General features: G+C 45.6%; 1 protein-coding gene across 1 annotated transcript in view; it reads left to right on the top strand.

Moving 5' to 3' along the window:
- Positions 1–2782: 2782 nt before the first annotated feature.
- Positions 2783–21667, top strand: part of s100b (S100 calcium binding protein, beta (neural)) — a 65551-nt gene continuing 46666 nt past the window's right edge. Inside the window, exons 1-2 of the mRNA XM_085985650.1 lie at positions 2783–2891; positions 16089–16241. Of these exons, the coding sequence (XP_085841776.1) occupies positions 16104–16241 (138 nt within the window). The 5' untranslated portion in view covers positions 2783–2891; positions 16089–16103. The remainder of the gene's footprint in view (positions 2892–16088; positions 16242–21667) is intronic.

Genomic DNA, 21667 nt, shown 5'->3' with positions numbered 1-21667 from the left:
CCGACCTACGTTCAATGGGCCTACTCACGTTGAATGGGTCGACCTACGTTCAATGGGCCGACTCGTGTTGAATGGGCCGACCTACGTTGAATGGGCCGACCCACGTTGACTGGGCCGACCCGCATTGAATGGGCCGACCTACGTTCAAGGGGCCGACTCGCGTTGAATGGGCCGACCCGCATTGAATGGGCCGACCCGCGTTGAATGGGCTGACTCACGCTGAATGGGCCAACTCGCGTTGAATGGGGTGACCCACGTTGAATGGGCTGACCCTCGTTGAATTGGGTGACCCACATTGAATGGGCCAACTTGCGTTGAATGGGCCGACCTGTGTTGAATGGGCCGACTCGCATTGAATGGGCCGACCCAAGTTGACTGGCCTGACTCGCATTGAATGGGCCGACTCACATTGAATGGGCCGACCCGCGTTGAATGGGCCGACTTGTACTGAATGAGCCAACCTGCGTTGAATGGGGTGACCCACGTTGAATGGGCTGACCCTCGTTGAATGGGCCGACCTACATTGAATGGACCGACTCGCGTTGAATGGGCTAACCTGCGTTGAATGGGCTGACCTGCTTTGAATGGGCCAACTCGCGTTGAATGGGCCAACTTGTGTTGAATGGGCTGACCCACTTTGAATGGGCCGACTCGCGTTGAATGGGCCAACTCGCGTTGAATGGACCGACCCTCGTTGAATGGGCCGACCCGCGTTGAATGGGCTGACCCACGTTGAATGGGACAACTCGCGTTGAATGGGCCAACTCGCGTTGAATGGACCGACCCGCGTTGAATGGGCCGACCTACGTTGAATGGACCGACTCGCGTTGAATGGGCTAACCTGCGTTGAATGGGCTGACCTGTGTTGAATGGGCCGACTCGCATTGAATGGGCCGACCCAAGTTGACTGGCCTGACTCGCATTGAATGGGCCGACTCACATTGAATGGGCCGACCCGCGTTGAATGGGCCGACTTGTATTGAATGAGCCAACCTGCGTTGAATGGGCCAACTTGCGTTGAACGGGCCAACTCGCATTGAATGGGCCGACCTACGTTGAATGGACCGACTCACGTTGAATGGGCTAACCTGCGTTGAATGGGCTGACCTGCTTTGAATGGGCCAACTCGCGTTGAATGGGCCAACTTGTGTTGAATGGGCTGACCCACTTTGAATGGGCCGACTCGCGTTGAATGGGCCAACTTGCGTTGAATGGACCGACCCGCGTTGAATGGGCTGACCTACATTGAATGGGCTGACCCATGTTGAATGGGGCAACTCGCGTTGAATGGGCCAACTCGCGTTGAATGGACCAACTCGCATTGAATGGGCTGACCTACATTGAATGGGCCGACTCGCGTTGAATGGGCCGACCCGCGTTGAATGGGACAACTTGCGTTGAATGGACCAACTCGCATTGAATGGGCCAACTTGCGTTGAATGGGCCAACCCGAGTTGAATGGGCCAAATCGCGTTGAATGGGCAGACCCGCGTTGAATGGGCTGACCTACGTTGAATGGGCCGACTCGCATTGAATGGGCTAACCTGCGTTGAATGGGCTGACCTGCTTTGAATGGGCCAACTCGCGTTGAATGGGCCGACCCGCGTTGAATGGACCGACCCGCGTTGAATGGGCCGACTTGCGTTGAATGGGCCGACCCGCGTTGAATGGGCCAACTCGCGTTTAATGGGCCGACCCGCGTTGAATGGGCCAACCTACGTTGAATGGGCCGACTCGCGTTGAATGGGCCAATCTGCTTTGAATGGGCCAACTCGCGTTGAATGGGCCAACCCGCGTTGAATGGGACAACTCGTGTTGAATGGGCCGACCCGCGTTGAATGGGCTTGGCTTCCATCAGTGCTGATCCTAAACATTAAATTGCAGCTCAGTATTTCAATAATATTAGCACTTAGGGTTCCCCCAATGACTCAGTAGCTAAAGCATTATGTAGGGTATCACTGAGCCATACAGACCTAGAAAGCCCCAGATTGTGTTCCTGCTCCGATCCCAGCAACACCAATAGCTGAGGTGCTACAATTATTTTCAGTACACCTGGACTGAGGGAGAAATCAGCCGCCTGATCATTATACATAGATCCCTGCTGGAAAGTCTGCATTGGTGAATGATGTGTGCAGGATTGGGCTCAGCTGTCCATGGTTCATAATTTTGAGCACTTCTATTAGATTTCCTCTTTACCTTCTCTGTTCTAATGAAACGAGTCCCAGTTTCTCTAGTCTCTCCTCACAACTAAACCTGCTCATCCTTGGTATCATCAGAATGAATCTGTTCTGCACCCTCCCCATGGCCTTGACATCCTTCCTAAGGTAGAGCTCCCAAAACTGGACACAATATTCTAACTGCAGCCCAACCAACTATTTGAGTAGATTTAGCATTATCTATTCCCCTACATGAATTAGCTTCTTCAGGAGAGAAGGGGAGAACATTGGACAGATATAAGAATGAGGTGATCATTGTGCATGAGTCATTAGGTCACCTACAATCATGTAACGAATCTTAATTTAAATCATGGATAATATCATCGATCTCAGATGCAAAACAAAACCCATAGTGTGATATTCATCAGGGACAATGCAGATCATCACAATTTTGCAGAGACAATTTGTGCTCCTCTGCTCGAGTTCCAACAAGGTTCTGGGTCCTTTAAAAGATTTTGCTGCATCATTTAAGCTTCATTAAGTTGCAACTGATGTAACTGGTCTGAGGGATGTGGTGAGCCTCAGTCACCGATTGGCTGAATCTATCCGCATAGGGACTGCAGTGATTTCAATAACAGCTTCTAACTCCCAACTCAGAGAGGATAAAAGCATCACTGTTAGGCAGCAAAACTTGCAGTCAACTGCTCGCTGAAAGTTAGCTGGAATCACACCAAGGTAAGGAGTATACTGTCAAAAACTGCTGGTGTGGAATGAAACTGAGATGCATCAATATAATCTGTGTCAGTTTAAGACAATCATACTTAATATTGTTAAAATAAAATTGCTGGCTGAAAAATAATGTCCTACTATGGAAAAAATGGAATAAAGTCACTCACTAAGTATACTTAGGGTTGATCCTAATCCATAGGTTTTAAAACTGGTGTTAGAAGAATCAAATGTACTACCTGAAAGGGGGGTGGAAGCAGATTCAATATTAACTTTCAAAAGAGAATTAGATAAATGCTTGAAATAGAAACATTTGCAGGACTATAGAGAACGAGCAGGGGAGTGGGACAAATTGGAAAGCTCCTTCAAAGAGCCGGCACAGGCACGATGGGCCGAACGGCCACCTTCTGTGCTGTATGATTCTAAGGTTCTATGAGAAGATTCCAGTGGGTCTGTGAAGGGATCAGATGTCATTCTGTCTTATTAAATTTCTGTATTTTTTGACCTGTTAGCGTATTAATTCTCTTGCTGTGTATTAATTTTTAAAAATGTTTTCTGCAGTGATAGCACTGCTTTCCTTTGGGTAGCTGTCTTTCAGAAGTTCGGACGGGTGTGGGGAAGGTCCCAAACAGAAAAGTTTGAAAATCAAAGTTCTATTTTACTGGAAAAAATCAAAAGAAAAACAGCAAATGCTGAAAATCTAAATTAACAACATAAAAATAGCCAGGCTGGAAATGCACAGCAGATCAGTCCGAATCTGCAAGAAAGAGATAGCTTAATACATCACCAGATTGGTTTCTCTTTGTCTACGATTTTCACTTCTTAATTAACCATATATTGCTGCTCTTCTAGGCTGGAAATTCAATATAACTTGTAGCAAAGTTTAGAACTAATTCAGTACGGGAACGAACAAAGGAAGAGAGATTCGCAGCGTGCAGAACCCAGTGTGCTGCCAAGCCCTTCAGTGTAACTAGAACTGGTCTGTGAGAGGGAAGCAGTGCCTGCAAGTACTAACTCCTCAAGTTGTTGTGATCTAGAATGCACTGCCTGAAAGAGCAGTGGAAGCAGATTCAATAATAACTTTCAGAAAGATAATTGGATAAATAATTAAAAAGGAGAAATTTGCAGGGACTATGGGGCAAGAGCAGGAGAGTGGGACAAATTGGAGAGCACTTTCAAAGTGCCGGCACAGGCACAATGGGACGAGTGGCCTCCTGTGCTGTATGATTCTGTTTGATTGCTCGCAGTGTATAAATAGCAATATTACGAAATATATTGAAGCTATTGAATGGTAAATGTGGTGGATATGAAATTTCCCCCGATTTATTTTTGCTAAAGTGATAAACTTCCATGAAAGATCGAAACTGCTTGTAACTGAAGTTGAAGTGTGCTGTTAATTTTTATCACTGTGTTCAGGGTGCTTGCTGCATGTGAATTACCACCCACGAGCTTCAGTTTGCATGGAACTATTCTCCTTCCTTCCCATATACGGGCAAAGCAAAGTTGTACATATCGTATGATTCAGCGTCACTGGTGGCGTACTTTCCCCTCAATAGAGTTGCTGCTCCCAGGGGTGTAGCTAGTTGAAGTTTGTTTATGTGCTGGCCAATCTACACCCGCACACTCTTTCGAAGAAGAGCAGGGGAGTTCATCTGATGTCCTAATCAACATTTATTCCTCAACCAACACCTAAAACAGATTATCTGGTCAGTTATTCATTACTTTTTATGGGATCTTGCTGGGCACAAATTTGGCTGCCACATTTCCTACTTTGACAGAGACTACACTTCAAAAGTATCTCATTGGCTGTACAGCACTTTTGGGGTGTCCCGAGATTGTGAAAGACGCTGCATAACTGCAAGTTCTTTCTACGAAAACGAGTGATGCTCCGAACCCCTCTGATTCATTTCCCCACTGCTGCTTAACACAGTAAACTTGTATACAGTTCATACCTCCCATACCAATGGCTGCTCAACACTATCTCTCGGACAACATCCAGCTCTCGCCAACTCTGGGATGTTACTGAAGTTGGGAGTGAGGGAAGGGAAGAGAGGGAAAGAGAAACGATTTTGAATCAACTTGCTCCAATAGAGTTGCTTTATTGCCCTTGACCAAGTCATTACCCCAGACTGTGGTCTTTCAGAAAACTTTAGTGAACGCCCCGGATGTACCAATGTAATAACCTAGAACAGGGATTTATAGACATTCTCTTGCTTCAGTGTTTCATATCAGTTTGAGTATGAGCATTTATAGACAGCCACTTGACTACCAGTCTCTGACAATGTGTCCGTTATCAGGCTGCAGTTAAAGGAGTCAGTGAGCTGGAATTTATGAAGCGACTGGTACTGCTGATTGCTGCTGTATTTGAACTTGTGTTAAAACTTTTCTGTTTCCCTTCTCATTGGATGTTGAATCATGATGAATCCTAAAACAAGATCAACATAAGAACAATACTAACAGAACAGTGCTCACTGTTGAAACGGTTAGCTCATACTAACCAATGTTCCCTACTGCCCAACTTAAATTAGACAATCAAACAATCCCTGGTGTCGCAGCCATGACAACGGTGAAAGAACCATTTTTTTCCTGCAGTGAACCTTTCTGATTTCACTGAGCCCAAAATGTTAGTCCACATTAAATCCATCTAACTTTTATTCCTACTTTCTGACCCACTGGAAGTTTAAACAGTGACTATTTGTACTTATTTCTGAGACTGATCCTGGAATATTGCCCAGTCTGTAAAGCTCAGCAGCAACCTACAAGATCACAAGATAATTACGGATGAGGAAGCCCATTTAACCTATCTTGCTTCACCCATCCAGAGGAATTTTAACCTCACCAAACTGTAACATCCAATTGTTTCTTAAATGATTCCAGGGCTTTTGTCTCCACTATTCAAGTTTATTCCACACTCTCTTTGTGTGGCTATCCTGCTGTCAGTCCTAAAATGATCCTTTACTGGTTTGAGCCTGTGTTCTGTTGTCCTACTCTCCCAACTTAAGCTAACATAATTGTCAGAATTTACCTTCTCCACTCTTAATCATCTTGCATGCTCCTAGAAGATCAATCACCTCTCAGATACCCTTTCCCTCAGGCTGGAAAGCCCCAGTTTCTCTAATCTTTCCTCATAACTCAGACCATTGACGGTTAGGATCAGTCTTGTGACTCTTTGTTGCCCTGCCTCCAGCTCCTGAGTGGCCCCCTTGTGTCTCGGCGACCAGAAACTGGAGGCAGGATTCAAAGTATGGTGTGGCCAGAGTTCTGGACAGTTTGATCGCATCTTACTCTGACTTGTATTCTGCTCTTTTGGCCGTGTAGTGCATTTAAACTGTTAGCTATGGGGCAACTTCCTGAAATTATTAATTGAACTGCTTATCTAAAATATAATGAGGTTTTAACTGGGGGAAACATTTTGGTAATGCACTGCATATACAATCCAGCGAGCAAACAAAATTGTACTGCATTCAGGACATCATCACTCGACCTTTTTGGGTCCACACATTGGATTGATATCATATACAATAGGTCTCCAGTATGTATCCTCCATATGACTTGCTTTTGCACTTCCTCCAATTCTTTTTCTCCCTTCCTTTCTGACAGCACTAATTCATGATGAGGTATGGTTCACTGGAGGTCTGTCACCCTCCATATCTCACCCAAGTGGGCTGTTCTTCATGGGCCTGGGCAGTGAACAGCAGTGGGCCATTCATCCATGTGGTGCATCACCACCAAGTCTTGCCTGGCATCAGCACACATTCCAGTGAAGATTAGTGGATGATGATCAGGAGCAGGAACTGGCTTGTTTACCCACTCACTAGCCCAGGGATGTTGATTCCATTGTAGTCCCCCCCCCCCCCCACTTCCCCACCCCCATCCTACCCACCCTACTGTTGCCTCATTTGAGTGACAACAATAACAACAACCTGCATTTCTAAAATGATCCTCATATGCATCTTAAAGCACTTTACAGGGCAGTGGACAAAGAACAGGTGCCAAGTGGGAGGGGGAAAGGGAAGGGGCTGGGGAGGCTTTTAATTCAACCATTAATTTGAGCTTATTTCAGTCTGGTGTGCCACTGAGACATTAGATCCCAGAAAAAAGGGATATATTCTTTCTGGTTTTGTGACAGACAACATAGTAAAACCCTTGACACAATACTTAGTAAAGCATTCCACAGATATTTTCACACATCAAAATGCAAGGGTGAAAAGCTTTTCTGGTTGAATTATTTCTTTTTAAATGATCACGGATTTGTTTACTATGATTGGCCAGATTGCCTGAAGTGATGTTCAACTGTAGTAGTTTAAGTGATTTAAGGTCTAACATTATTCATCTAATTTTAGACAGTCTTTTAAAAGGTTTTACAGAAGGTTCTAAAGGAAAACAATTTTAGAAGCATTTGAATCATGAGATTTTGAAAAGGACATTAAAGGAGGCCCCAATGCAGGAAATCAACAAAAGAGGGTTTGACAAACCCCGAATGGACAATTTATCAAAAAGCAAATCTTCTATTACATGAAACAGATTGGAACTGAAAATCGGAGTTAGAGATTAACCTAAAAACAAACTAACAGTTCTTTGAACCCGGAACTCTGCCTAGTACATGCTGCAATCTTAGATTCTGAATATGACTTAGTGTAGGGGTAAATCAAATTAATGCTGTAATAGATTCGTTTCTATCAATCTATACACATCTTTTTCTGTGGTCGCAGATATTTGAAGTTTAGAACGATGCCAACCACACTGTTACAACTGTAGCTGAATAACGTAGTTTCCAGTTGATTATTGATTACATCTTTACGGTGTTAAAAGTTACTAGCAGTGCTACATCAATCCTCACATTAATCACTGACCGTGAGTTTCATTAATTGAGTTGGCTTATGTAGGACAACGCTGAAACTAAGTGGGATCCCATATAAAATCTTGAACTTAAATGGTAAATTGCAATTCAGCTCTTCCTACAGAATTTTGCCCAATATCTGGGATTTTTCATTCAATTCTTCCTATAAGGAGTTTCATTTACTCACTGTGCCACTGGGGTTCCACAGAGATTATTGCATATTTGAAATGTTCTTCAGCATTAATTGGGACAGAAATTGTGTTTTTTTATTTATGTCCCTGTCAATTATTTCCTTTGCTTTCCTGAAGGTGTTGACTCCAGGTGGGCTATAGATCCACTGGCAAGGGGACCCCTGGTACCTCATCACCATTAGTGTGTGAGTGTGGACAATGGGCTGGTTTTGCCTTCTTTTTACTGCCAGGTGTTTTTTGGGTGGCCTTAGGGTGCTAAAAACTGTAAAACAAGGTGGTACAACTTCACTGCAACACTGCCCCAACAAAGTTGGAAGGAAAATTATCTTAGGTAAAACCTGTCAGTCTGCAGTAGCAGCTGGACACAGCCAACCCTGCTGCAAGTCAATGGTGGAGGGCGGGCATAGCTAAACTCTGCACACAACTTCCCCAAATTGACACTCCAAACCCAACCTCTGAGAATACCGCCCATTATATTATGACGGTATGAGCAATATCCCTGAGGCGGATGCTGCATTCGGGCAGCCACCTTGGTTCAGTTATCGGAAGCGTTGTCAAATTTTGCCCGGACGTTGATTATTACTGTTTGCTGCTCAGAAGCTTCTCTTGAAGACTTCTCCTGTCATTTATGGTACCATGAGAGACAGCAGAATCTGCTACCACTCCTTGTAGCTCATTGGTGCAGGGCACAGGCTCAGATGGGCTACTTGCTGGTGCCATTGCAGACTGCATAGTCCCAATCAAGTCTTGAAAGCTCTGTGAGCGTGTCATGTTCAGGCTGACCCTTGAAGCAGTGCTGGCTGCCACACCGGAAGCCACATGCGTCCTTAGAACCTCCACCTGGCCCCTTGTTGGCGTGGCGATTGGCTGCACTGTCACATTCTCCAGTGTGTTTTGCATGTCATAAGAAACTTCATGCAATGTGCTGCAGATGGGTGTATTGGACCCCTCTCACTCCTCAATCATCTCAGCTATATGCATAAAAACCATCTCCACTGCCTCTTCTTGAGAGCTATGCTACCAAATTATTGTTCTTTAGAAGACTGGACCCCTGTGATCTGACTCCCTTGGCTCTTTAGATAAGGGGAGTCATTGCTCCAGCCTCTATGGAGGAACTGTAATCTCCCTCTCTTCTACTCCTTGGCTGTTCATCTGAATGCCTGGCCTCTTCCTACAAGGTATTCCCCCGGATGCACAGAAGCTTGTTTAGCCATGTAAACACTCACATGACTTCTTGAATAATAATGGCCCAGAAATTCGGGTCTCCACGGGTGAGTACGCACGGGGTACTCACCCGTCAGCCCAATGGAAGTGCCGGTTTCGTGCATGCACTGCGCATGCGCGGGAAACCGGCACTTCCGTTCCCCTGAAAGAAGGGGTTCAGAAATCGAACGCGTGCGCAGGAGAGGCTGCGTGTGCGCATCGAACTTACATTTTTTTTGCAGGTTTTCCTGGGAGGGTAAGTCTCCAGAAGTTAGACATGTAAAAAGCAGTCACAAAGCCTGCTTTTTACAAAGTAAGTGGTGAATTAATTACAATTAAAACATTTTTTCCACAGGTTTATTATTTTTAAATACTTTAAAGAAAGGTGAGTTTATTTTTAGCCCCGTTAGAAAATGTAATTAATATTTTCAAAAATTTAAATTATTGTTTAAAATAGTTATTTCATGTAATTTATAGTTTATTTTTAAAATGTGATTATAAAAAAATATATATATTTGAAGATTTAGTGATGTTTTGGGGCTTATAGTATTTATAGGTTTGACAGGTCTTCCTGTCAAACTTATGAATGAAGCATTCCCTGCTGCCATTGGCTCTCCGTGGCCCACGTGACCCCAGGGGACGCATCGAACACTTGAGGCTCCCCTGGGATACGCAAGCACTGCACACCGGCAGTTGGAGCAGGCCCAAGATCGGAATCCCACGCGGGCCCACAGTTCAACGGCCGGCATGGTAGGTAAGTGCAGGTCGGGGGCTTACACCCACGGGAAGCCCCCAACCCGAATTTCTGGGCCATTGACTAATTGCATGATCATTGCAATACTATGGCAGTCCGCATAAAGCTGAAACAGCCTGTGCTCCCTCTTGCCCTGCCTTTACCAGCCCAACCTTGGCACTTCACCTCCAACTTCTCTATCTCTTGAAGCCTTTCCTGTTTGTCTGCCTATGAGCTGCAGAGTTCCCTGCTCAGGCACTCATAGTTTTCAAAATTGGTGTTCCTCCTCCTGTAGCAGTTCTTTGGCGCTGGTTATACACTACCTATTAGTGGACATTTTTGTAGTGTACTGGTTATCACGTTCACCTAACATGCAATGGATAGCCAGTTTGAAACCACACAAACATTAAAAATGGAACAATTCATGTTTGTGGTTCAATATGAATAAAATAAATCTCTCAGCCCATGTATTCTCTTTTAATGGACAGAAAACAGAGAGTCGGAATAAACGGGTCATTTTCAGGTTGGCAGGCTGTAACCAGTGGGGTACCGCAGGGATCAGTGCTTGGGCCTCAGCTATTTACAATCTATATCAATGACTTAGATGAGGAGACCGAGTGTAATGTATCCATGTTTGCTGGCAATACAAAGTTAGGTGGGAAAGTAAGCTGTGAGGAGGATACAAAGAGGCTGCAAAGGGATATAGACAGGTTAAGTGAGTGGGCAAGAACATGGCAGATGGAATATAATGTGGAAAAATGTGAAGTTATCCACTGTGATAGGAAAGATATAAAAGCAGAATATTTTTTTAAATGGTGAGATTGGGAAATGTTAGTGTTCAGAGGGATCTCGTTTCCTTGTGCACAAATCACTGAAAGTTAACATGCAGGTACATAGAAACATAGAAACATAGAAGATAGGAGCAGGAGTAGGCCATTTGGCCCTTCGAGCCTGCTCTGCCATTCAATGAGATCATGGCTGATCATCCAAATTCAGTACCCTGTCCCTGCTTTCTCCCCATATCCCTTGATCTCTTTAGCCTCAAGAAATATATCCAACTCTTTCTTGAATATATTTAATGAACTGGCCTCCACTGCCCTCTGTGGCAGAGAATTCCACAGGTTCACCACTCTCTGGGTGAAGAAATTCCTCCTCATTTCAGCCCTAAATGGCTTACCCCTTATCCTTAGACTATGACCCCTGGTTCTGGACTCCCGGGCCATCAGAAGCATCCTTCCTGCATCTAGTCTGTCCAGACCTGACAGAATTTTATAGGTTTCGATGAGATCCCCTCTCAATCTTCTAAACTCCAGTGAGTATAAGCCCAATTGACACAATCTCTCCTCATACGTCATTCCTGCCATCCCAGGTATCAGCCTGGTGAATCTTCGCTGCACTCCCTCCATGGCAAGAACGTCCTTCCTCAGGTAAGGTGACCAAAACTGCACACAATACTCAAGGTGCGGTCTCACCAAGGCCCTGTACAACTGTAGCAAGACATCCTTGTTCCTGTACTCGAACCCTCTTGCTACGAAGGCCAACATACCATTTGCCTTCTTAACTGCCTGCTGCACCTGCATGCTTACCTTCAGCGACTGGTGCACAATAACACCCAGGTCTCTTTGCACTTCCCCTTCTCCCAATCTATTGCCATTCAAATAATAATCTGCCTTCCTGTTTTTGCCACCAAAGTGGATAACCTCACATTGATCCACATTATAGTGCATTTGCCATGTTTCTGCCCAATCACCCAACCTGTCCAAATCGTACTGGAGTTTCCCAACATCCTCCTCACAGCTTACCGTCCCACCCAGCTTTGTGTCATCTGCAAATTTGGAGATATTACATCCAATTCCCTCGTCCAGATCATTAATATATATTGTGAATAGCTGGGGTCCTAGGACCGATCCTTGCGGTACCCCACTAGTCACTGCCTGCCACTCGGAAAATGACCCGTTTATTCCAACTCTTTGCTTTCTGTCCGCCAACCAGTTCTCTATCCAAGTCAATACCTTGCCCCCAATCCCATGTGCCTTAATTTTGCACGCTAATCTCTTATGTGGGACCTTATCGAAAGCCTTCTGAAAGTCCAAATACACCACATCCACTGGTTCTCCCTTATCTATTTTACTAGTTACATCCTCAAAAAATTCCAGTAGATTAGTCAAGCATGATTTACCTTTTGTAAATCCATGTTGACTTTGTCCGATCCTGTCACTGCTTTCCACGTGCTCTGCTATTACATCTTTTATAATAGACTCTAGCATTTTCCCCACTACCGATGTCAGGCTTACCGTTCTATAATTCCCCGCTTTTTCTCTACCACCTTTTTTGAATAGTGGGGTAACATTAGCTACCCTCCAATCCATGGGTACCGTTCCAGAGTCTATCGAGTTCTGGAAGATGACCAGCATTGCATCTACTATCTCTAGGGCCACTTCCTTAAGTACCCTGGGATGTAGACCATCAGGCCCTGGGGATTTATCGGCCTTCAGTCCCATCAATTTTCCTAACACCATTTCCCTACAAATACTGATTTCTTTCAGTTACGCCCTTTCATCAGACCCTATGTTCCCCGGCATCTCTGGGAGGTTATTTGTGTCCTCCTTCGTGAAGACAGAACCAAAGTATGAATTTAGTTGGGCTGCCATTTCCTTATTTCCCATTATAAATTCCCCTGATTCTGACTGTAAAGGACCTACGCTTGACTTCACCAATCTTTTTCTCTTCACATATCTATAAAAGCTTTTATAGTCAGTTTTTATGTTCCCTGATAGCTTACTCTCATATTCTATTTTCCCTTTCTTAATTATTCCCTTTGTCCTCCTCTGTTGACTCCTAAACTGCTCCCAATCCTCAGGATTATTGCTTTTTCTAGCCAATTTATATGTCCTCTCCTTGGATCTTATGCTATCCCTAATTTCCCTTGTTAGCCACGGTTGAGTCACCTTTTTTGTTTTATTTTTATGCCAAACTGGGATGAACAAATTCTGTAGCTCATCCATTCGGTCTTTGAATGTTTGCCATTGCCTATCCACCGTCAACCCTTTGAGTGCCATTCCCCAATCAATCCTACCCAACTCGCTGCTCAGACCATCGTAGTTTCCTTTATTTAAATTGAGGACCCTTGTCTCTGAGTCAACTACTTCATTCTCCATCTTAATGAAGAATTCGATCATATTATGATCGCTCCGACCCAAGGGGCCTCGTACAACAAGATTGCTAATTAATCCTTTCTCGTTACAATTAGAAAAACAAATGGTACGTTGGCCCATATTACAAAGGGATTGGAGTATAAGAATAAAGACGTCTTACTGCAATTATATAGGGCCCTGGTGAGACCACACCTGAAGTATTGTGTACAGTTTTCGTCTCCTTACCTGAGAAAGGATGTACTTGCCTATGAGGGAGTGCAACAAAGGTTCACCAGACTGATTCCTGGGATGGGGGGATTGTCCTATGAGGAGAGATTGAGTAGAATGGGCCTATATTCCCTAGAGTTTAGAAGAATGGAAGGTGATCTCATTGAAACATACAAAATTATTGCAGGGCTTGACAGGGTAGATGCAGGGAGGATGTTTCCCCTGGCTGGGGAGTCTCGAACCAGAGGTCACAGTCTCAGAATAAGGGGTTGATCATTTAGGACTGAGATGAGGAGAAATTTCTTCACTCAGAGGGTGGTGAATCTTTGGAATTCTCTACCACAGAGGGCTGTGGAGACTCAGTCGGTGAGTATATTCAAGACAGAGATCGATAGATTTTCGGATACTAAGGGAATCAAGGGATATGGGGATAATGTGGGAAGGTGGAGTTGAGGTAGAAGATCAGCCATGATCTTATTGAATGGCGGAGCAGGCTCAAAGGGCCGAATGACCTACTCCTGCTCCTATTTCTTACATTCTTATATTCTTACCCTTTCCTTTGCAATGAGAAAACACAGCAGGTGGAATTCAACTATGGCTGGTGTGTGCAAGACGGGCGACAGCAGATCAGCTGCCCATTATTCATCCAGCCCAATTTTGCTTTACGTAACGGGAAGGAAAATCAGGTGGGGTATATATCTTACAAATGATCTGGAGTCGTCTGATTTATGCCCCCGTGAAAGAATTTTACCCCCATAGGGTCAAAGGAATGTGACTGGCAAGGATACCTTTTAATCATCCTTATATCTGCATGTGCACTATTCCTATCAGACTTGCGGGTGCAGGCAACCTTTAAACACCTCTCCTTCAGGACTAGCAAAATGCATTATGACAAGGAATAAGAGTTCGCCCATTGGTTTGGGTCTAACTTTGTGCCTTATTATTGATGGGGTGAGATGAAGAGGAGTGGGAGGAATCTCGTGTGGAGCATAAACACCGGCATTGACCTGTTGGGTCGAACAATCTGTTTCTGTGCTGTAAATACCTTGTAATCGTTTCCAGAGGTTTCCTGGTAATAAGTCAGTTAATGACACTGAGTGGCCGAGAGGTAAGGGGGTGAGCCATGTCCCTATCATTCCTATAGGGTATACATGGGGAACAAGGCCATGAATTCCCTTGGCCAACCTGGTGAGGTCATTGAACCTCTTCCTGCCCAGTGTGCCAATTTGTGGGCTGGTGGAGCTTGCACTCAGGACTCTGCCATCCCCCTCCATAAAGTCTGCATTCCCCTCTATGGGGCTTCCCGCCCTCATTACCCAGGAGTCCTATTCTTCACCTTAATACAGCTAAAAGAGCTTACACTAAAGCATCTGGCAGCCCTTCCAGCTGCTGTCTTTCCCCTCCCCGCCCGCCCCCTCGAAGCTGCTCCTTCCTCACTCATTGTTTCACAGTTGTGCTGTTCCCTGCCTAAAATGAAACACATGCCCCTTTAAGATGGGTGGACTGGCTGCCCATGATAGGGCACAGGACTCTCATGGATAAAAAAGCAGGGGGCGGGGGGCAGCGCCTATAATACAGCAATATGGGAGCATTCACTGGGAGTGCTCCAGATTTCCCACAAGGCCAGTTTGCCCTGTAATTAGCTGTCATGTTTTATTGCTGCACCAAAGCAGCCCTGGTTCGATAATCAGGGACAATCTGAGAAATTTTAGGGGATTAGCGCTGGCATGATGAGGAAAGCCCAACCCCACTACTTACCTGGCAATTGGAGGAAAATGCAGTCTAATATGTCTCAACAGGCTACAGGAGGGGGAGAGAGGCAAATGGAACAGAAACTGTTGGGGCCCATGCAACATCCCGCACACCCAATAGTGAGCCATACTCGTCGGGAGTTGTAGCCCTATCACTGCATTCCTTGTGAGTGCAACTACTTCCCCACTGCAGGATCATGAAACGGCCCCACAAATGTTTCAGTTTACAGTCAATGCGAATGAAGATTTTAACTAGATACTGTCACAGCTATTCCTGGTCTCAGCTGATGCCCGCACATGTCAGTTTTTCACCAGGGGGGTGACTGGATAGAGATCGGGGCAGGAATCCTGGCTGATTTTTTTTCCTCCTGAGTGCAGAGATGGTGAGACCAATTGTCACCACTGAACCTCCCCCACTCCCTGTTATCAATGAGCTCAGCACAGATCGATAATCACATCTGGGGCCCTCTGCTCGCGATGGATTACTGACGCACTGCTTTTGCCAGTTGAGGCATTTGGGGGAGTTGGACTTTCCATAAGTGGGGAATTATTTCAGAAAAATAATTCAGTCCCCAGCAGACAAAGAACAGAGTTTCTTTCACTTAGCATTGCTTTTAGTGATTTTCGGGAATATTGGGCAGCCTTTTGTCTAAGAGAACATGATCAGTTTGTATTATAACAACAACACCTTACATTTATATGGTGCCTTTAATGTAGTAAAACGTCCCAAGGCACTTCACAGGAGTGTTATCAGGCAAATTTGACACCGAGCCACATAAAGAGATATTAAGGCAGATGGCCAAAAGCTTGGTCAAAGAGGTAGGTTTTAAGGAGAGTCTTAAAGGAGCAAAGAGAGGTGGAGAGGCTTAGGGAGGGAATTCCAGAGCTTAGGGCCAAGGCAACTGAAGGCACGGCCGCCAATGGTGGAGCGATTAAAATCGGGGATGTACAAAAGGCCAGAATTGGAAGAGCACAGAGATCTCGAAGGCTTGTAGGGCTGGAGGAGGTTACAGAGATAAGGAGGGGTGAGACCATGGAGGGATTTGAAAACAAGGATGAAAATTTTAAAATCAAGGCTTTGCCAGGCTGGGAGCTAACCCATTCCCCTCTTTTCACTCTCATGCAGGGTTTTACTGACAGAATGTCTGATCTGGAGAATGCGCTTGTCACAATTATTGAAACTTTTCACAAATATAGTGGAAAAGATGGAGATAAGCTGAAGCTGAAGAAGGCGGAACTGAAGGAACTCATTAACAACGAGCTCACCAACTTCATTGGCGTGAGTATAGTCAAGTTCTTTTTTTTAGCCATGTAGAGGGAAAGTGGGCCTTTGCATTGGTTCTGCTGACAGTGTTTCAGATCTTGGCAGTGTATCTCAAATACTAGTGTCAGGACTCAGACTGAAAGGAGTCTTTTTTTCTCACAACAAACAACCTTTATGTGGAGGCATTATTTATTTACTTCACACTGTGAGCTGCATTGGTCAGATTCCCACACAAGGAGCGATGCGCTGATTTGGTGTTTAGCACAATTAGGTGCGACAAAATGCACTGAAGTAGGAATTTTTGTTGTTGGTTGTTGTCCTGCGCCTTGCGGTACCCAGAACCAGGAGGGCAGCCTTCCTCCGTGCTGTTGCATTGCTATTATGAACCAACTCTCAAGAAGATCACAGGAGCAGCCCTGGGAACCACACTCCCCACTATTTGTTTTCTCTCTCTTCCCTCCTGTGGGTAAATGCCTGGTCTACATTCCCAGGTTTCCTACAAGCAACGTGGCTGAGACAGGCCGAGAGCAAAATGAGGGATAGTACCTAAGTGCTGACACTCCCTGATATCATGAGCATAGCAAGGTGGAGTGTAGGCTGTAGCAGCTACAGTTATCTTAGATATTGAGGTAGATTTTACAGATTAGTGCTCCCAACCCAGAGCCCCAAGCACATCTTGGGAATTAGGGTGTGGAGGTCAGTGTTTCCATTAAACAGATGGAAAACCATCAAGGATGCACTGACCTCTGCACTCGAATTCTCGCTATGCGCTTCCATTGCAACAAGCTCAGGACTAGGCGGGGTAAGTTATAAAATCTGCCCACTGACTGTAAGTACAGAGCCATCTAGTGTACAAGCTGAGTAATTACCCGTACTTATATATAAATATGTAGCAGCAGAGTTGGGGTGCAGTGAGCGAGTCAGCAAAAAAATGAAGGGGTACAATTTCCGCGGGGGTTCTCCAGATCATCTGCCGTAACTTCGAAAAGATAAGCCAAAGGAATAACATAACTGGCCATTTGCCCCATTTCTCCGGGGTTTCCGCCAATCTTCTGCTGAAATTACAGTGGGAGATCAGGTGAACATACAGCCTTCAACAGGAACTAGTGAGCAATGCTCTGTAACGTGTTAGCCTGGATGCTTATGAAGGCTGCAGAGTGAGAGAGAGAGAATAAAAGATTAATGGGTGAAGTCATTGTATGAGAAAAGAGGGCCCAGAAATGCTCCCCACTATATATGGGAAGAAGTAGGATAAAAAATATTCCCTCAGAGCCTTGGAGCTTCCCACTGTCCTCCTCATCTTTCTTTGTGACCATTTTTAATTAATAAAAACTTGGTGCATATCCCAGAATCAAGCAACAAAGAGGGAATAAGAATCCCTCTGGTTGCTATTGTGAATGTAACAGTGCTATCAAGCGGCACTTACTCAGCAATAACCTGCTAACTGACGCCCAGTTTGGGTTCCACCAGGGCCACTCAGCTCCTGACCTCATTACAGCCTTGGTCCAAACATGGACAAAAGAGCTGAACACAAGAGGTGAGGTGAGAGTGACTGCCCTTGACATCAAGGCAGCATTTGATCGAGTGTGGCATCAAGGAGCCCTAGCAAAACTGAAGTCAATGGGAATCAAGGGGAAAACTCTCCATTGGTTGGAATCATACCTAGCACAAAGGAAGTTGGCTGTGGTTGTTGGAGGTCATTCATCTCAATCACATGACATCACTGCAGGAGTTCCTCCGGGCAGTGTCCTAGGCCCAACCATCTTCAGCTGTTTCATCAATGACCTTCCCTCCATCATAAGGTCAGAAGTGGGGATGTTCGCTGATGATTGCACACTGTTCAGCACCATTCAAGACTCGTCAGATACTGACGCAGTCCGTGTCCATATGCAGCAAGACCTGTACAACATTCAGACTTGGGCTGACAAGTGGCAAGTAACATTCGCACCACACAAGTGGCAGGCAATGACCATCTCCAACAAGCGAGACTCTAACCATCTCCCCTTGACATTCAATGGCATTACCATCGCTGAATCACCCACTATCAACATCCTGGGGGTTACCATTGATCAGAAACTGAACTGGAACAGCCATATAAATACTGTGGCTACAAGAGCAGGCCAGAGGCTGGGAATTCTGCGGCGAGTGTCTCACCTCCTGACTCCCCAAAGTCTTTCCACCATCTACAAGGCACAAGTCAGGAGTGTGATGGAATACTCTCCACTTGCCTGGATGAGTGCAGCTCCAACAACACTCAAGAAGCTCGACACCATTCAGGATAAAGCAGCCCACTTGATTGGCACTCCATCCACCACCTTCAACATTCACTCCCTCCACCACCGGCGCACTGTGGCTGCAGTGTGTACCATCTACAAGATGCACTGCAGCAACTCGCCAAAGCTCCTTCAACAGCACCTTCCAAACCTGCAACCTCTACCACTTAGAAGGACAAGGGCAGCAGACGCATGGGAACATCACCACCTACAAGTTCCCCTCCAAGCCACACACCATCCTGACTTGGACCTGTATCGCCGTTCCTTCACTGTCGCTGGGCCAAAATCCTGGAACTCCCTTCCTAACAGCATTGTGGGTGTACCTACACCATATGGACTGCAGCGGTTCAAGAAGGCGGCTCACCACCATCTTCTCAAGGGCAATTAGGGATGGGCACTAAATGCAGGCCTAGCCAGCGATGCCCACATCCCATCAATGAATTTTTAAAAATGTACTTTTTTCAATCTTTCTAGCAAAATTGGAAACATGCTCTAAAAGAACCCACTTAGAATTTCACAAGAAATAGTGAAAGGAAAACATTTTCATCAACGCATTTAAGATGTGCCTACCTCTCAGCAACCAGAGGAATTCTCGACCTGCCAATAAGGTGTTGGAGGGTCGGTTGTTGCTTGTCGATTGGTTTTGGTTGCACTTCAGGGCGGTATGAAGCCAGGTGTCAGTGTTGATGTAGTACCTGCAAGTATCATGTGTCATATCACAGATTGTTCAGACGTGCTGTCCCATATTGGCCATATAGGGAACAAAACAGCATGTAATACTGCTTTGTTTTGCCTTTTCTATCCCTCACCGGTTAGCTTCCTCGTCTCAGGAATTCTGTTCTTGCTGGGACACAATCAAACAGCCACTGGTCCTTGTGTAGCACCTTGTCCAACCGGCCATTTATGTATAAGCATTGGCAATGAGTGTCAGCAGCCTATTCAACCACAAGAGGGTGTAAGGGTAACTCTATATGACCGAATGTTCTTGTCTATGGATATCTAGCGGGGATCGCTGTGATTGCGATCAGGAACAGGAATCCCAGTTGACTTTCGCCAGCCTAACTCAGGAACAGTGGGGTTTCTCAGCTGCACCTCAGTAGCTATCAGCTAAATCAGCACAGATTAGGAATTGCACCTGGACCCTTCCTAGTCTGTACGCCTCAGCTACTCATTAAATACATTAATGGAGCCATTGGGACAATATGTGCTTTTTTATTTGTTTCTAAATATTTAAACAACAACAACTTGCACTTATGGCGCCTTTAACGTAGTAAAACGTCCCAAGGCGCTTCACGGGAGCGATATCAAATAAAATTTGACACCAAGCCACATAAGTAGATATTAGGGCAGTTGACAGAGGTAGGTTTTCAGGAGCATCTTAAAGGAGGAGAGAGAGAGGTAGAGATGCAGAGAGGTTTAGGCTGGGAATTCCAGAGCCTAGGCCCTTGGCAGCTGAAGGCACAGCCGCCAATGGTGGAGCGATTAAAATTGGGGATGCGCAAGAGGCTAGAATTGGAGGAGCGCAGAGATCTCGGAGGATTTGTAGGCAACGTTCCCTGTAATTTTCTTTGGCCCCTTTTAATGGGCTGCTGGCCCATTCAAAATACCGCGCATGTGTGGTTTTTCTATTTAAAGGCCAGCAAGCCGACTTAAAGGGAACATTGGTTGTAGGGCTGGAGGGGGGGTTACAGAGATAGGGAGGGGCGAGGCCATGGAGGGATTTAAAAATAAAAATGAGAATTTTAAAATCGAAGCGTTGCTCATCAGGTATCCAATGTAGGTCAGCGAGCACAAGGGTGATGGGTGAACAGGACTTGGTTAGATCCAGGACCTGAAATTTATTTTGGTGAGTGTATTATGGTCTGGCCTTTGAGTGGAAATTTATTTCCTCCCCAGTTGCCTCTTGAAATATGTTGGCGGTGAAGTTCTGTGGGCGTTCTCCCAGTCTCACACTACAACTCCGGTAGCAACCAGCAGGAACATCAGGGAGAACCCCTGTGTAATTTCAGGTCCCTTCTGTCTGTGATTCTCATTCTCAGTTTTGGTTGGCATTAGTGATTTTATATAGTTTGTCTTATTAGTTGAATGCTTGTTTAACCAAATTAGTCTGGGGGGTGGGAAAGGAGCATTGAACTGTGAGGAATGTGTACGACCTTCCTTAGTGCCTGGTTTTGTGTCTTTGCTGGCTGCAGATAGTGAACCCACTATTCCCAGCCGGAATAGACTCATTGGCTGACACAGTGGTGTCAATTAGACACACTGGTATCCCAAACCAACCGCTGGGGGAAATCTTCAATAAAAACAGAAAATGCTGCAAACACTCAGCAGGTCAGGCAGACTCTGTGGAGAGAGAAAGAGAGTTGTTGAGTTAACGGACTAGGTTTTCGTGGAGCCGTCAGGCGGGGTATCAGGCGTGTGGGGGGGTGGAAATCCTGACTTTGGGGGTCCCGATACCATCCCGCCCAAAACCCCACCCCACGTAAGTTTCAGGGGCGGCAGGTACCTGCCCCGCACTGGGACCCGCCGAAACCAGGCGGGAAGGGATTAATGCCAATTAACTGCCTGTTAACAGGTAGTTAACAGACAGTTTTTAGCCTAATCCCTATTTTGAGGGGTTTCGTGTGGGTTTCCCGACGGCTCCAAACCACGCCAGGTTAGAGCAGCGGGCTGTCGGGTTGAATGAGTTGGAGGTGTCGCGATGTCAGCACTCAGGTGAGTGATGGGTGCATGAGTGTAAAGGTAAGTGTGTTTAGTGTGTCTAAAGTGTGTAAAGAACTTTTACTTACCTTTACTTACCTTAACAGCCTTTCTTCTTGTAGCCGTCGGGAGCGCAGCACTCAGCCGGAACTGAAAGCTGAACGGCTGCGATCTGTCAAAAGTGACAGCCTTCAGCTTTTAGTGCTGCTGAGATTTCTAAATGAGTCTGCGCAGAAGGGCTCATCTTAGAAATCAGACTGTCAGTGTTTGACAGCTTCAAACAGCTGTGAAACACTGATATTTCATCTGTCAGAAATCTTGACGGATGAAATTGCAGTCTGTGACGTCACCTGTTGCCGGGTGGCCCTTAATTGGCCTGCTGAGCCCGCTGGGCGGGTTCAACAAGGTCAATCAAGGGAAAATCGTGCAGATTGGCCGGACGGCGAAGTAGGCGGGTCAGAAACCCAAAAG

Source organism: Somniosus microcephalus, chromosome 4 (assembly GCF_052327205.1).
Source record: "Somniosus microcephalus isolate GS21.2 chromosome 4, FLI_Smic_1.0, whole genome shotgun sequence".
NCBI classification, from domain to species: domain Eukaryota; kingdom Metazoa; phylum Chordata; class Chondrichthyes; order Squaliformes; family Somniosidae; genus Somniosus; species Somniosus microcephalus.
Note: the sequence above shows the minus strand (reverse complement) of the source record. Positions and strands in the feature narration are given on the sequence as shown.